This window comes from Phalaenopsis equestris, unplaced genomic scaffold (assembly GCF_001263595.1).
Source record: "Phalaenopsis equestris unplaced genomic scaffold, ASM126359v1 Scaffold000731, whole genome shotgun sequence".
NCBI lineage: Eukaryota > Viridiplantae > Streptophyta > Magnoliopsida > Asparagales > Orchidaceae > Phalaenopsis > Phalaenopsis equestris.
The window spans coordinates 153,534-170,890 of NW_018165171.1; the positions used below are offsets into that span (position 1 = coordinate 153,534).

Genomic DNA, 17,357 nt, shown 5'->3' on the forward strand with positions numbered 1-17,357 from the left:
AGTGATTTATGTGATCTAGCACCTCACTTTGGCGAGCTCCGCTATTATTTGTAAGGAAGAAGAGTGAGAGCTTCAGAATGTTTTGTGAACTAACGGCTCTTTTATACATTAGAAGTTTTTGAAATATTTTGTGAAAAGTAAAATGAGATGTTAATACCGTCGGGCCGCAGTACCCGTCTTAGTTAATTCTAAGCACCGGAACGGGCCATGACAACTACTGTATCCTCCGTAAATGTTGCATAACTTTATAAGAACATAAACTCATTTTCAAAAAAAATTGTACATAAAAACCTAATTTGGGAACAAATACTTGCACAACCAAAATATTTGACACAAGTACAACTTAATTTATTCCACAAATTTCTATGGGGCACATAAAAGCACTCAAATTACACTTAATATAACATAACAATTTCAGCAAGCTCCATAGAATTTCCTTTGTCCAAAATAACTGCAACAGCCTCGATCAATGGATTAAAAAACAAAACCATAATAACATCACAAGCAATTAGATCTTAAAATCATTCTGTCTCAACATAAATTAAACAAATTAACTTGAAATTAAAACAATCACGAGGGGGTAAAAAAATATGATTCATCCAGAGGAGGATTCAAGTTCAGAAGTTGCAGGACAAATTAGCTCAATTACAGTCTAGAAAAATATACAAATATGACTTGAGTATAGATATTCTAAAATATATCTTTTTTAGCATGATATTAAAATATTTAAATTCTATGATTCGATCTCAACAAAAAGACTTGCCTGAGGATGTAAACCTGCTTCCTTTAGAGTTAAGGAAAATTTTTCAGGGCCATAAGAGACTCTTGGAAAGTTGGAGACAAGATTATACTTCTCAGCATTCAAGCAATCCAGAGAGTCAACGTAGTCGTAGAGGGCCTGGACGGTTGCAGTGCTGTCGAACCTCCTTTCCTTGCGCTCACCCGTAGGAAATCGCACCAACACCTGAAATTTTTAATAATTTAAATAACTGAGGGAATCAGTTTATATATATATTTTTTTAAAAAAGGATGAATTGCTCAAAGGATTTATGGTTGGCCATTATTTCTGGAAAAAAAAAATAATTCAAATCAACTCTAATAATGCTGTTTGAATGTGGTAACTGATGTAATGGATATGAGTAACAATGATGTGCATGTTGAAGCTAAAATAAATGGAGCTAATTTCTACAAATCTGAATATCGTTAGCAGTGTTATATGACTGTTGGAATTGGCGCTATTTATGTTTAGGCTTGAGTAACCATTTCGGTTATTTTAATCACCGCATGGAAAGTAAGTGATGTGAGAGCTAGAATTTTATTTCAGTATGTCTTGATTTATGTGTTTTAGTTTGTTATTTGTGTCTTTATGTTTTAAGATGCATACTTGTAATTAGGAGAGTCTGGTCTTTAAAAATAAGGGTTATTTTATGTGGGCTGAAAAAGAAGGGAGTTTTTAGACTTGTGTTTATTTTGGTTTTATCCATTATCTTAATCTTCATGTTATTCACTATTTTTTTTTTCTAGTTCTTTCTACTGTTCTTACTAAAATCAATATCTACCCCCTATTGGCCGGTAAAATTTTTGATATCGGAGCAATGGTATTATTGCGTCCAATCCTTTTTTCAATCGGCTGAGATCGTCCCTATACTCCTGAAATTGGTTGGTGGATTGGGTTGAAGATTTCATCAACCTAGCTCATATGTAAAATTGGTTCTTGATTCTCTGCTCCACATCCCTACAATGCTCTCTCGAATCTACCATCAATCAATCGCTGCCTGAACCGAGAATTCTTGATCCAATCTTGAAGCAATCCAGACCGTATCCCTACTGTCCTCTAGATTTCCTCTCAGTTTTCTGCACTGTTCTTCTCAGAACTACAAACATAATAGATTTTGGTCTGCATTGATGGTAATTTTGAAGCAGCACCTTGGCATCATCTCTATGAATTTTGCCCTTGCCGAACCAATCCCGCATCATTTGAAACATAGCAGTCTTTCTTTCTTGGGTTGTTCTCTATTTTCTTCCCAGTTGTCCAACCACAAGGAGCGGATTATTATCTCCGCCATGATTTCCTATATTGTGACCGCAATTCCTTTTTTGTCCGCAATTCCCTTCTTTCCAGCTATTGAAGTTGATAGGCCTTATCTTGGGCTTCTTGATTCCAATTCTTGCCCACAAATTGCGAACAAATTTCTAAACCTGCCTTCTTGATTCCAATCATACGCAATAACATTCCAAGAACTTATCAAGAAGTGTCTATGGAAGATCTTTTGCGTGAAATGCGGTGTATGCAAAAGAGACTTGCAACATTGGAATAGAAAAAACGAAGGAACACACAATGGCACACAATCCCGAAGTAGCGAAAGAAGGAGGTGAAAATCGTTTCACAAAGCATCTTCAAACGAAGATGAGCAGCCCCTTCACACATGAAGGTCAGACAATGCAAAGCCGCTGATCTTAAAATTAGGATAGATATTCTTGATTTTGAAGGACGTCTAGACTCTAAAAGATTTATTAATTGGTTGCTCACCGTCGAAAGAATTGTTGAGTTCAAAGAGGTTCCCCAACCTCAAATTGTGAATCTTATTGCTATCAAGTCAAGAAAGACTTGCTTCCCTTTGGTGGAAAAACTTATATCAGATGAGGTAAAAAAGTGGGACGATCTAAGATTAGTATGTTGAGTAAGATGAAAAAGGAATTGCAATGCAATTTTTTGTCTGATCCCTATCGGCAAAAGGTTTTCATTCGTCATCATAATTTACACCAACAAGAGATGACGGTAGAAGAATACGCATCTGAATTCGAGCATCACAAATTAAGATGTACTCTATCTGATTAGACGAACATACTTGCACGATTTTCGAGTGGTTTAGAGTCTTTTATAGCTCATGTTGTTCAGCTTCAACCTTATTGGTTACTCTAGGATGTTGTTAACCTTGCCTTGAAGGTGGAACAATAGCAAAAAAGGGGCCAGAACAACTCTTTGCGTGGTGCAACAGCTGAACAGACCAGTCAACAACTGGTATGTAGTCCAACCGATGGAAAATCTGTTATGTAGGTGGGAAACAATTCAACTAATAGACATTGCTTCAAATACCATGGATTTGGTCATATAGTCGTGCCATTTTTGTTAGTGGAAGAGGGTGAACTTGAGACAGAAGATTCATTGGAAGAGAAAGTCACTAATTTGATTGGGAAACAAATAATACATGCAGATGAAGGAGAATTACTTGTAGTGCAATGTCTTCCTACTGTTAAGAAATCCTCCAACAAGGATCGGTTGCAACACAATATTTTTTTAACCCAGCACACCATCCAAGGCAAGGTGTGTAATCTTATCCTTAACACCGAGAGTTGTGAAAATGTGTTGTCCTCTAACATGTTTAAAAGCTCGAGCTAGCTACCCAAGTTCACTCACATCCTTGTCAACATATTTCGCTTAAACGAGGAAATAAAATCAAAGTGTCAAAGTAATGTTTGGTACAATTCTTGTTGGGAAGAGGTCTCAAGAGAAAGAATTATGCGACGTCATTTCAATGGGTGTTTGCCAACTCCTTCTAGTGCATCCTTGGCAATATGATCGCAAAACCATTCATGGCGAGAATGTAAATACGTACGTACTCCTTCCTGGACAATGATACTCAAATTACCTTGATTCCTATGCAAGAGAAGGACGAAAGAATTTGGAGGACTATTCAACTTAAAACAAAATTTGAGATGGAGGAAGAAGTTAAAGACACATTCCACTAAGAGAATTGGACGGATCAAGAAAATAAAATTCTTGAGGAAGGAGGTGAAAATCCATTTCATAAAAAAAACCTCAAGTTTTGATAGGTTTGAAGATTCGATGTTGGAATCATAGTTAATGGCTACGTATGACTCGAATGAGAATGACTATTTTTCAGAAGGGATTCCAAAGTGAAAAATTATGAATATCGAGTTGACATCAGAGCTGATGATGAATATTTTTATGCTAGAAGGATTTGCAGGGTGATCAAACAAGATAATATGCTAATTCTGCTTCTCTAAGACATCAACATAAAACCGATATATATGATAGTATGGATCAGGCATCATTGCTTTGACAACAACCAAGCTTGAAAGCTTGGTCACTGCGTTCCAAACATGATATGAGACAAGCCAAATATCTTTTAGCAAGAACCACGCCAATTAGTCATGGTTCTCAAGAAATTGATATCAAGTGGATTGAGATGCTTCAGAATTGGAGCTGAAAACCCCTTGATTCATTTTCAACAGTGACTGTTAAAAGATTCTTGGATCATCAAACTTGACCTACAAGAGGATTAGAGTGACTCACCATCACTTTCAATGTCTCCAAATTGGTTGTTCATTACGAATCAAATTATGAAACTGCTAAAAATGAGCGAACATTGCCAACCCCAAGAGAATGAAGCGAGAGCTAGAATTTTCTTTCTGTTTATAGGTCTTGCTTTATGTGTTTTAGTTTGCCATCTGTGTCCTTATGTTTTAGGATGACATATTTATAATTAGGAGACTAGTTTTTATAAATAGGGGTTATTTGTGTAGACTGAAATTGAATGGGGTTTTTATAGTTGTGTTCGTTTTCACTTGGGGAGGTTTCGATCCATCCAAACCTTGCCTTGCAGCAGTACTCTAGATTAGTACCTAGGTAGTGTTTAGCCATTATCTTGTCCTTCATGTTATTCACTATTTTTTTAAGTCTTTCAATTGTCCTTCATATATTCAAGTTTGCTCTGCCATATAGCAGCCAACTGCCCAAATCGCCGTGTCATTTCGTTAGTGGAAAAGGGTGAACCTAAGGCAGGAAATTCATTAGAAGTGGAAGACACTAATTTGATTGGGAAACAAAAAATGCATGCGGATGAAGGAGAATTACTTATAGTGCAGGACCTTCTTAGTGCCGAGCAATCCTCCAATGAAGATTAGTAGCAGCACAATATTTTTAGAACTCGATACACTGTCCAATCCAACACAAGAGGTGTAATCTTATCACTGATAGCGAGAGTTGTAAAAATGTGGTGTCCTCTACCATGGTTGAAAAGCTCGGGCTAGTTACCAAAGTTCACCCACATCCATATCAACTTATTTGGCTTAAAAGAGAAAATAAAATCAAAGTCATAAAGCAATGTTTGGTGCAATTCTTCATCGAGAAGAGATTTCAAGACAAAGTAATATGCAACGTCATCCCAATGGATGTTTGTCAATTCCTAGGGCATCCTTGGAAATATGATTGCAAAATCATTCATGATGGGCATGTATATACGTACTCCTTCCTGGATAAAGGTACTCAAATTACCTTAGTTCCAATACAAGAGGTGCGAAAAAATTTGGAGGACCATCCAGCTTAACCAAAATTTGAGGTGGCGGAGGAAGTTAAAGACCCATTTCACCAAGAAAATTGGACGAATCAAGAAAATGAAATTCTTGAGTAAGGGGGTGAAAATCCATTTCATAAAGAAAACCTCAAGTTTTGATTGGTTTAAAGATTCGATGTTGGAATCAGCTTCAATGCCTGTGTACGACACGTATGATGATGAATATTTTCAGCCTCTAACGATGGATATGCACAAAAGGGAGACCAATTTTCCGAAGTTAAAAATTCTAAATATGTAAGTTGACATAAGAGTTGATGGTGATTCTTATACTTGAAGGGATTTATAGAGTGATCAAACAAGACCTTATATCGATTTTATTTCTCTTAGCCATAAATATGAAAGCGATAAACATGATCATATGGGTCAAGCATCATTGTTTCGACAACAACCAAACTTTAAAAGTCAGTCATTTCATTCCGACCCTAATATGAAATAAGCTGATATCATGAATTAGCTATTAGCAACACAATATTTAAGCAAATAACAATCATAAATAAACTTTAAAAAGCAAATAAAGAATTGTACAATCAAGTATATTCAAAGCAGCATAGACAGTGTCCCAATGGAAAACAAATATAAATTATTCAACTAGAAAATATTGAAATTCAAGCGTCTTTATTATCATGAAAACAACGTCAATAATTGATCGTACTGACATGGGTCATCGTCATAAAAAACTCTCGACGAGTTGGGTCTTCAAGCAAGGTCATGGAGAACATATATAATGACATTTCCTCGTAAATTTTTGGAGTTGCCTCCAAAATTCACATAACTTGCTAAATGGAAGTTGTATGTAATGTGTCAGGATCATTGGTGAATGAAGCAACTAACTGTGAAAATTGACTTCTAATGAAACAGCAGTTTCTTTTTTCTATTTCTGAACTCTCTTTGATCGACTAGTGAATTCAAGTTTTTGGACTGGGTTCTTCGTTCGAGTCAACAGATTGTTCGACATCTAATTTCTCAGCTATGTCAGCAAACCTCGCTCACTAGAGGCCCGTGAATGATTGCTCGTTGTCACGACTCCACCAAACATACAATCCAACTTCTCTTCCAGCTCAGGGCAATGCTACTAAATTTAATTTTTTTTTGCTTTTGGCACCACCTACCAAGTAATGGGGAGATGGATATGTTGACGTATATGAAAAAATAAAAAAGTAAAAAAGATGGACGTTTCATCAATTTTCACCTCTAATCTCTCGGCCCGCCATTCTTTCAAAGCATCAGTTGTTTGCTTTATCGGATCTCATCCAAAGCTCGTGGATTCTTGTTTCAATTCTTTCCAAAAATTTCAATCTTTTTTTAATTTATCTCATTTGTTTTTCAATTGCATCCTATCGTATTTCCTTTCTGTGTTTTCCTTGAACTTTTTTATAATACTTTATCAGTCATCCTTGTTAAAATAAGTTATTGGCATATTTCTCAATTTTACCTCTTTGAGGCAAATGTCGCAAAATATTAGTTTGGTCTCTTTATCCCACATAGCAAATGAACCGTTTTCTTTTGTCTTACTAGCATTAAAAGAACTAATCAACATAAATATTCACAATAAAAAATATAAAATGTCATTGAAAATACCACAACTCAAAGATAATTAGCATTACCAATAAAAAGAAAATAATTACGAATACCACCACCACAACACCACATCACACCACTACCACAACACTAACACCACTCCACACAATTACTACTGCCAACATCAACACCACTACCAACACCAACACCATTACCACACTCAAAAACCACCACTATCAACACAGCTAGTGCCACAATACCAACACCACCATCACCACATCACATCAACACCGCCACCACGCCGCCCCACCCCCCCATCCCCCACAATCACCACAACACACCAAAACACCAACACCATCCCATATTTTTTTTTATCAAATTCCCAATGGTTTGATCATGACAAGGGTTAATGCATTGATTTTGGGTGCCCTATATGTAATTTACCCAAATCATTGTCATCCACAAATCAAGCACCTTTCAATTATTTTTCATTCTCACTCAAGCATCAAAGGTGATGATAAAACCCATTCCATATTTTTCATTTGATACAATTACATACAGGGCACCCGAAACAATACTATCTACAAATCAAGCACCCTCTTTCATCCATTTTTCGATTTCTAACTCAAACGTCAATTGTAGTGATAAAAAGTCATCCCATATTTTTTATTTGAGTTGATTACCTACACAGCACCCGAAACATTGATATCTACAAATCAAGCACACTCTTTCATCCATTATTCAAATTCTAACTCAAACATCAAAGCTATCAATATTTTGAAATTGAGGCAGATACCCACAGGGAACCCGAAACATTGTTATCAGCAAATCAAACACCCTCTTTAATCCATTTTTCAAATTCCCACTTTAAAAAAACATTGCATGTAAATATAAACAAACAATCATATATACATGGCAACCAACACATTGCTTTGCTATCTACTAATCAAGCACCCTCTTTCATCAATTTTATAAATTCTCACTTAACATCAAAGCTATCAATATTTTGGAATTGAGGCAAATACATATATGGCACCTGAAACATTGTTATCAACAAATTAAGCACCTTCTTTCATCCATTTTTCAAATTCCCACTCAAAAAAATCAGTGCAAGTAAATGTAAACAAACTGCCATACATACATGGCAACCAAAATATTGATATCAGCAAATCAAGCACCCTCTTTCATCCATTTTTCAAGTTTTCACTCACAAAATCAGTAGATGTGAAGAATAAACAAACAAAATGGTAGACACACAAGGGTAAGAGAAAGTCATTCCACCTAACGTGGCAAGACAAATTCAGTCTACACTCTTTTCCAATTTTATCACAAACACAATGGTAAAACATCATCCTAAACCGTAAATCCACCATCCCAAATCGTAAAATCAAAGAAGGTAAACGAGAAAGCCGCACATCTCAAAATCCACAATATTATAACCATAAAACGCAAATGATAAAGTAACAAATCACAATGAGATAATCATTTCATCAAGAATGAGCACAAAAAATACATATAGAGCACAATAATTGAAAGAGGCACAAGAGAGACGCGAGAGAGTCCCCTAGGGCAGAAGAAACAAAATAGAGAGAGGAACCTAAGGCAGAAGAAACGTGAGGAAGACACGGAGGAAACACGTGAAGCGCGGAATGGTTAAAACCTGTGGTCCATTTTTAACATAGCTCATTAAGATAGCCACCCCATTGTACTAATCCAAACGGGTGCATTGGCATTTTCAAACCGCACCGCACCAAAAAAGCTGCCTCAAACATGCTCTAATTCTGATTCTTTTTTATTTTTACTATTTCAAGAAAAAGTTAGTTTGTATATTTAGTAGCCTTCATTTTGTGGATCTTAATTTTTTTTTTTTTTTGTATGATATACATTATTGTATCAACCTAATTGCATTAGAAATCCTAGACGCTTAAGTGTCCTATATCACTATATAACAAAAGATAGTGAATATGCATTTTTCTGTTGAATAGTTTTCAATCATTTCGCCCCAAGTGAAAAGGATAATTATCAATTAGTTATGCTTGAAGTTCTTATGATTAGTGGTTTTTCTCACGAAAGAAAGCGAACTAAAGATTCTACGATATATTAAGGGTTTTGCTTGAATTTCGTAAGGTTGAAGTGTTCCTAAATAAGATGCACTAACACAAATATGAGGACATACATACAGACACGAGACACGTCTTTTATTAAGAAAATAAAATAAAAACATGTAACTGACAATAGATTACAATTTATACATCTCAAAAGTTTGAAATAAATTATGATGTACATGTCTATACAATATAGTAGAATAACTTAGAAATTATATCTTAATAATAAAATAAATCACCTTAACATGAAATTAATATGCATGTATGGTAGAAAATAAACCATGTTTAACGAATATGCAGAATTTTTTTAGACATTTTTAATAACAAGCTATGCTTAATGTTACTTAGTAGAAAACAAACTATGTTTAATTGAATATATTTAATGGACACCACAAGTTCTTTAGACAAATAACCTTATTAAGAAACATATGCGATTCAGTAATTTAAAGGTTTTTATTAAATATTTAATATATTTCATAAAATCTTAAAAAGTTATTTGAATCATGCATGCCAGATACACATGCCTTTTTTTTTTTTTTTTGATTGGGCACATTTCTGATTGGGCACATTTCAGTCATTGGGCACATTTCAGTCATGTCCAAGAGGCGTCATGCAAAGTGCTTCAACCAAGAGTGTTGGTGCATCCGAAATTTCTTATGAAAGCAACAAACTAAAGAATCTATGACATATTACATGTGACACGAAGAATGCTGCTTTTATATTGCAACACATACAATTACGAGGAATTATCTTTTAGCTCTAATAAGACTGTAACTAGAGGTAGCAACTAAACATTTTTTTAAAAATTGTTTTCTATCCTGTAACCCGTATGAAAAGAATATATCAATGTCAACTTGTTCTGCTCGAAGTTTTAAAGACGGGTGGTGTTTCTAACAAAAGAATTCAGTGAAGATTTTATGACATACTAAAAACTACATGAATTCCATAAGATGAGTAGCCTTTCTAACATAAGAAAATACCAAACTAAGCATTCAACAAGATAATAAGTGAGACATGTAGAAAGCCATTTCCACTACAACACAAAAAATGAAGGGATAATAAAATGAACTTTAGTTAAAAAAATGTTTTGATTAAATTTAAGATTTAAAATGGCCCACAATTTATGAGAAAAATATTTTGAAGAGAAATTAGTATTGAAAGAAAAATTTTCTGGAACAGGTTAATCTAGGAGTCATTGATAGGCTCAAAATGTTAGTCTTTACAATGAATAAAGGAGGTACCGTTTCAATCAAAGAATGTATAACAAAAGTAAAACTAGAAATCTAGTTAAAACTGACTCAAATTTTGCAACTTGAGTGGAACACTCAATTTAACTAGAAATATGTAGTTGACCAAACTCATAACAATGTTTGATCATATTGCAGACATATAACTTGATTAATCATATTAATTGAAACCCCTACATAGAACTGAAGCTGTAAATCTTATTTTTATGGTAAATGTTAAAGTATTTTTTTATGGCAGCCCCTATGTCAATTTGACATGGAAAAAATGACAAAATGAAAAAACATGTTCTAGAAGCATACTCGAGTGACGTCCGGACCCTTCGCGGGCTCAGCACCTAGTGACATGGCCTTTTCTTGACGTCTTCTAGTGATTGCAGCTTCTCTTTCAACAGCCTCACGAATAGCCCTATCTCGTGTCTCTTCCTCTTCCTTATTCCTCCTTTCAGCTTCCATAGCTTCTCTTTCAAGCCTCTCCTGCTCTTCTTTTCTTTGAAGCTCTCTAGCCTTTTAGTCATAGAAATGAAAAGTTTATCAAGATATAGATGATGAACACGTATTTTAACACCGATTAATGCATCAATAATAGCTCAAGAAAATGGAGCGTGTTTATATAGTAAACTGTATTTAGTGTTAACAAACAGCAAACCTGATCAGCTTCAAGTGCTGCTCTATATGCAGCATCCTGCTCCTCCCTTAGTCGTAGATTGTTCCTCCGCTCCTCTGCCTCAAGCCTAGCCGTAACAAGAGGTGTAGTACTCTCTTCCAAAACACGCTGAAGGATAGCTAACATTTCTTCTGGAGTTTTCAGCCCTTCGACCTAAAAAGTAACATAGGATATTAGAAAATGTGATGAAGAGGAACAAATCAAAAATACAAACAGAACAGGAGCTAAAGTTCATAATGCCCAGATCAATGATGGAGTATGTCATTCAAAGTAATTAACAATACAAAGAAAACAATCAGGCGATGCTTCAGAATAGCTATCAATGGTGATCACTCCAGAAACAATCATCTATTTACATGCTAGTGTGATGAAAGAAAGAAGTTCTTCCAGGATTTATCATCCGTTTAAAGCACATTCCAACTATAAAAACTATGACAAATATCAATATAAGAAATTTAGTACAATATCATTGACAGATAAGTAAAATCAGAACTATGAATTGATAAAGGAGAGCTATCTAAGATATGTTTACTCTCCCAACATGAATTGGCAGGCATCATTATAATAGTTTCATATGAAACAGGAAAGTGCTCTTTTAGTTCAATATTATTCCATCTCAATAATTTGAATTCAACCCCCTCTTACTTTCTCATTACACTTTGTACCACTCTTCATCATTGAATCGTACATTAGTACGAACAACTTTCAATCAAGACACTATCTTATTATTTAGTATACTCCCCTAATAAGTTCGCACTATGTAATCATGGTTATTTTTGTACATGTATTAGCTTAAAAGTAGGGTAATCTTATTGAAAGCTCAATCTGAATAAAGAAAATAAATGTAGAAGCAATGTTCAAACATAGACAACAACAAATTATGGCTTAGCTTGGCCAAAAAAAAAAAGCTAATGCAAGAATGAAAGCACTCTTTTCTCATAAAAATATCCATTGCTATAATAAAAAAAATGCAACAAAGACTTCTAAGCAAGTTTATACCTTGCAAAAGCTTAGCCTCTGATAAACAATTGGAAACAAAATACAAATGGCAAAGGAGCCAAAATATGCAACTATGAAGCCACCTAGAACAAGTGTGCTATTAATGAAAATCTCTCCTTTAAAAATCTAGGGCAGGTACCTTGATAAGTGCAATCCGTTGTTGTTTGATGCCATTATAACTGCTCATAAAATGAAATTTAGGCGCCTTGAGGCTATTACTCATCTTAAACCTATTTGCTCGTGCAGATACTACCTCCACAGAAAAAAAAAAAATTTATTCATGAGAGCAGAGCACAAGCATTCAATGCAAAAAACCAACACGTTAGGGTCTGACGAGCGTTAAGTACCTGAATAGAATCCTAAACTCATACCATCATCACTAGACCGCATTTATGCACCCCTCTGCTACAAAACTTTGGCAAGTAGACTGTGCCAAAAACTCTCTTGAAGACTAACAACAAATTCAATGACCCTGGAGAGGGATCTAGCAATAAGATTTGGATTGCTTGTGGAGAGGACAAAAAAGAGGCATAAAATACCAAAGGGGGGAAAAAAAATTATTTCAACAATCAGGCTTTATAACCCTATTTTGAACAATTGAAATGGTCTAGGAGAATATTGGGAATGTACACCACAAAATATGTTCAACCCCTAACAACCGCCACAACATTGGTGCAACAATTTTTTTTGCTATTTTTTTAAAAGATGAAATATCATTACCTTAGATAAAATGTGAAACAAATATTTCCGTGAAAGGGTTGGAGTAGCTCTAGAGACAAAAAAGATTAGAGAGAGTCGTCTTAAATGGTTCGATAACGTTAAATGTCGACCATCCAATGGCCCTTTTAGTACATATTTTAGGTATGGCTTATGTTAAGAAAGATAGAGCTGAACCTAAAAAACTACAGCATGTTGCATAAAAAAATGATCTTAATTTATTAGAAATAAATAAAAAGTTACACTCAATATAACAAAATGGAAAAAAAATGATTCATGTAGCAGGCCCCACTTAGTGGGATGAAAGGTTGTTGTCATTGTTGGTATTTTATTACCTAACTGTGAAAAGGTTACATAACGAAGTTGATACTAGACTTAACCCAAATCATAATAGAAAAACAAATTTTATTACTTGAAGTAAATAGACAATTACAATAAAATGCAATTAAAAAGAAATTTACAACAGCACGACACCTAAAAATTTGAAACAACAGCAGACACGACACAAAAAATCAAACTAGAGTGGGATATTGGGGTGGTGGTGGTAGTGATCGGCGAGGGTTTAGAAGGTGACGGTAAGGTGAGAGCGAGAAGCAAGTGGGCGGATATGACAATGGACAAATATGTCCTTGCTGTCATGGGTGGGGTGGCAACAAGGTGGAACTTGAGTTTCTGAGGGCTGAAACAACATATATGTGGCAAAGAGGCAGTGAAGGAGGGTTGGGACAACTGTTAGATGACAGGGATTTGGTCCATGATGGCTAGGACAGCACGCGATGGGAAGGAGAAGATTTATGATGGTGTGATGGCAGCAAGAGTTGCAGAGAATGGGGGTTGAAATGTAGAAACCACAGAAAGAATAACATAAATAACTATTTTGATCGGCTGTAGCAGGGAATGACAGCGGGGAGCAGTGTGAGGAGGATGCGGAAGGGGAATAGCGGAAGATAATCACCATCAATGGAGAAAGATACAGTCGGAGCGACACCCAATCCATCAGATACATCCCTTAAAGGGAAAAACAGATGTCGACGACTGTCTTAAACACAGGGAAAAACTGAAAACACTCAAAATAAGGGAATCATAAAAATTAGACATAGATACTTTGAATTGGATTCCCCAATAAAAAGAAGGCGCCAAACCACCGTGGGAGCTGGCAGGCCCTTTCGGGTCTAGACCTGTTCGGTGCAGACAAGAGAAATCATGAGATCAGCTCCCCAATTTTTTACCCTCGCATTACTGTACCACTATTGTAGCTATGATAGCAAAATTGCTTCTGCATTACCGTAGCACTATTGTAGCATTGCTGGAGTTGCAGAGAGAAGCTCCCACGTCAGAAGCACTTATGAAGCATTGTCTACTAGGAAAGCAGCAACAACAACAACAACAAGCCTTTATCCCACTAAGTGGAGTCAGCTACATGAATCATTTTTCTCCATTATGTCCTCTTGAGTGCCATTTTTCATTTTATTCTAATAAATTAATTATTTTTTTATACAACATGTCCAACTCTTTTTCAAGTCTACCTCTACCTTTCTTAGCGTAAGTCAAACCTAAGACGTCTACTCTCCAAACAAGGTCATCAGATGGTCGACTTTTAACGTGATCAAACTATTTAAGACGACTCTGTCAAAATCTTTTATGTCACTGGAGTTGCTCCAACCTTTTCACGGATATATTCGTTTGCATTTTGTCTCTTAGTGTAAAACTACTTATCCAACCAAGCATTCTCATCTCTGCAACACTTAATTTTATGCTCCTCTTTTACATACCAACATTTTGAGCCATAAAACATTGCATGTGTCACCACCAACTTATAGAATTTTCCTTAAGCAATACTTTTCGATCGCACAATAGGCATGAAGCATTCCTCCAGTTCAACCATCCAACTTGAATTCTACTTAAAACATCTCCATCTATATCACCATCACATTGAAAAATAGACCTGATATATACAAAATATTCACTCCTATTAATGACTTGATCACCCCTTATTACAACTCCACACTAATCTACTATTACTAAAATTATATTCCGTGTATTCAGTTTTAGATATACTCAAAAAAAGTCTTTAGACTCTACAGTTGCCCTCCATAATTCAAGTTTTTCCTCAACCCTCTCTAGTAAAAAAAAAACAAAATAAAAGATACATCCTCCTTTAAATGTCCAGCAAGAGCATCATAATTAAAGCTAAAAGATTAGGGTTTAAAATCAATCCCTAATGAAATCCAACTAAAATAGAATAATACTTCGTCAATCCTCCATGTGATTGAAATAACAGCTCTAGTATACACATCTTTAATGACTTGAATATAAGCAATATTAATACATTTCTTTTCTAGAATTCTGCAAAGAACTTCTCTTGGAACTTTATTATAACTTTTACAAAATCAACAAAAATAATATGCAGATCATCCTTATTCTCTCAATACTTTTCCATCAAACCTTTCAGTAAATGTATAGCTTCAATAGTCTTGCTCGGCATGAACCCAAACTAACTTTGAGAAATTTTTATACCACGTCATAACTAATGTTAAATTACTTTCCCATAATTTTAATGTATGACATATTAACTTAATTCCTCTATAATTCACATACTCTAGTGTATCTCTTTTATTCTTAAAAATAAAAACCAATAGACTCATTTCTCACTCAATGGGCATCTTTTTTATCTTTAGAAAAAATATTAAAAAAAAATAGTAAGCCAAAAAATTCCGAGTTCTAAACATTTTAATACTTCTATTAGAATACTATCAGGTCCTACTGTTTTTCCACACTTCATTTTCTTTAAATCCTCTTCAACTTATGTTTTATTGATGCAATGGTGGAAATAAAAAAGTGACAATTAGGAATGCAAAGAAACAAAATATATTGGATAAAGGCAACAAATAAGTTAAGAGGGTAATGTCTATCCAAATAAAGAGTACCAAGCCCGTCGATTCTTGCTAATCAAAGAATGCCAAAGTTGCAAAGTTGTGAGAAGAATTATTGTATATAAATTGAATCTAGCAGAAATGGAATGATAAAATACTTTCTATTAATTATGTCGCTTCCAGAAAATAGAAGTTGAAATATTTATCAACTAAACCAAATAGTAGATAGAACATTGAGACTAATTTAAGCTTGAATCATCAACAATCTCCATTTCCAAACTTCCAAAAGTAACAAAGTAGAACATGGTTATTTTTTCAAGGGGGGCAATGAGAATAGGAGTAACTAAGAGACCCTTAATAGGCTGACAAATAACTTTCCCAAACATGTCTTTTGAAGTATCAGTATACTGACATATGCATATGTTCATACTTGATATGGAAAAGTAAGGAAATAAAGATATCTAACAAACAAAATGCAGCATGGAAAGGCAACCAAAAAAGGAATCTTAAATAGGTTTCAATACAAATAAAACAGTCTAAGAGCAAGGCGAAGGGAATAACTTCCAAGTTCCAACAAGTTGGTAGGCACAATTTAATAATTAGCATTTACCAGACAAATCTTGTGTGCATATCATGATCAGTAGAATTTCCCTAAACAAATGGGCCCAAAAATTATAATTTTCAAGATTCTAGATCAGCCTTGAACTCTTGAAGCAATTAGCATATCCATGACCAAACAAATTGAAAAACTGACAAATATGAGGATAAACTCTCAAATTCACTGTTGTCCAATGGCCAATGCTAAAATGCCAATATATATCTCCCTTATAAATGGCACATGCCTATTTCAACAAAAACTTTGGTCATAGATCATTAACAGAGTGCTGCACAAGCACATCGACATTGGTTTGCTAAAAATTGATCCTAAGGATAATACCGGTGGAAGCCCAAACCATGATATGAATAGAGATATGATTGCTGAAATTGAAATCATTAACTCCTCAAAACAGAAAAGAAACGATGATAAACATAAAAAGATACAATAGGACAACAGCGAGGGGCTGAATGGCCGTTGGACAGCAGGTATGATGGCGGCCCGAGGCTTGCGGCAGCAACAGAGAGCTAGTGCGGGATGGTGGCAGTGGCGGAAATGCTGGGAGGGTAAGTACGCCAGCAGTTTAGGGTCTGGGAGAGGGCTGTGATAGCAGCATGAGAGGTTGGGAGGGATAGTAGCAGCAGCAGAAGCTGTTGGACAGCAACCTAGCAACGGCAGGGAAGGAATAGGATGAGCAGATGACGTAAACCTGCTGTTGCCGAGGGAGCAAGTGACAGAAGGAAAGGTGAAGGCTGGATGGGACAGTAGGACATGCAAAGAAGGCAAGCTGCAACAGGGAAGAACAGGAATGTTGCGGTTAGGGGACAGCAAGCTGAGGGATGGTGTGGCTTGGAGACGCCAAAGGTCAAGTTACAGCCGAAGCACCACCCAGATCCATGCAGACAGTGATGACCTTGGACGATTTACAACTGAAACACCTCGTCATCGGGTACAGCCCTCGGCGGGGGAGAACCCCTTAAAGAACATTAAAAAATCTGCACTCATCAAAAACTGCCCCCTAAAGCACTCAACGACACAGATATATAATGGGAATTTGTAAATTGAATAGGTAATGCTTAGGAAAGAAAAGAAGTAGAAAAGACAGGCATAAAATAGGTAGGAAATAAATAGAAGAACTATGAAAAAAGAAAGGAAAGGGGAGGGAAACGAAAAAGGAAAGGGGAAAAGGGTTGGAATAGTCGCTACAGTGCCGCGACCCGTGAAAGCTCCCGTGTCAATCTCCCGAGATTGGGGAGCTTCA

The 17,357-nt window shown here is 35.6% G+C and overlaps 1 protein-coding gene across 1 annotated transcript in view; it reads right to left on the minus strand.

Moving 5' to 3' along the window:
• Positions 1-508: 508 nt before the first annotated feature.
• Positions 509-17,357, minus strand: part of LOC110030509 (plant UBX domain-containing protein 10) — a 29,475-nt gene continuing 12,626 nt past the window's right edge. Inside the window, exons 2-4 of the mRNA XM_020733249.1 lie at positions 10,895-11,065; positions 10,549-10,752; positions 509-964 (exon numbers count right to left, since the gene is read on the minus strand). Coding sequence (XP_020588908.1) covers positions 734-964; positions 10,549-10,752; positions 10,895-11,065 — 606 coding nt within the window. The 3' untranslated portion in view covers positions 509-733. The remainder of the gene's footprint in view (positions 965-10,548; positions 10,753-10,894; positions 11,066-17,357) is intronic.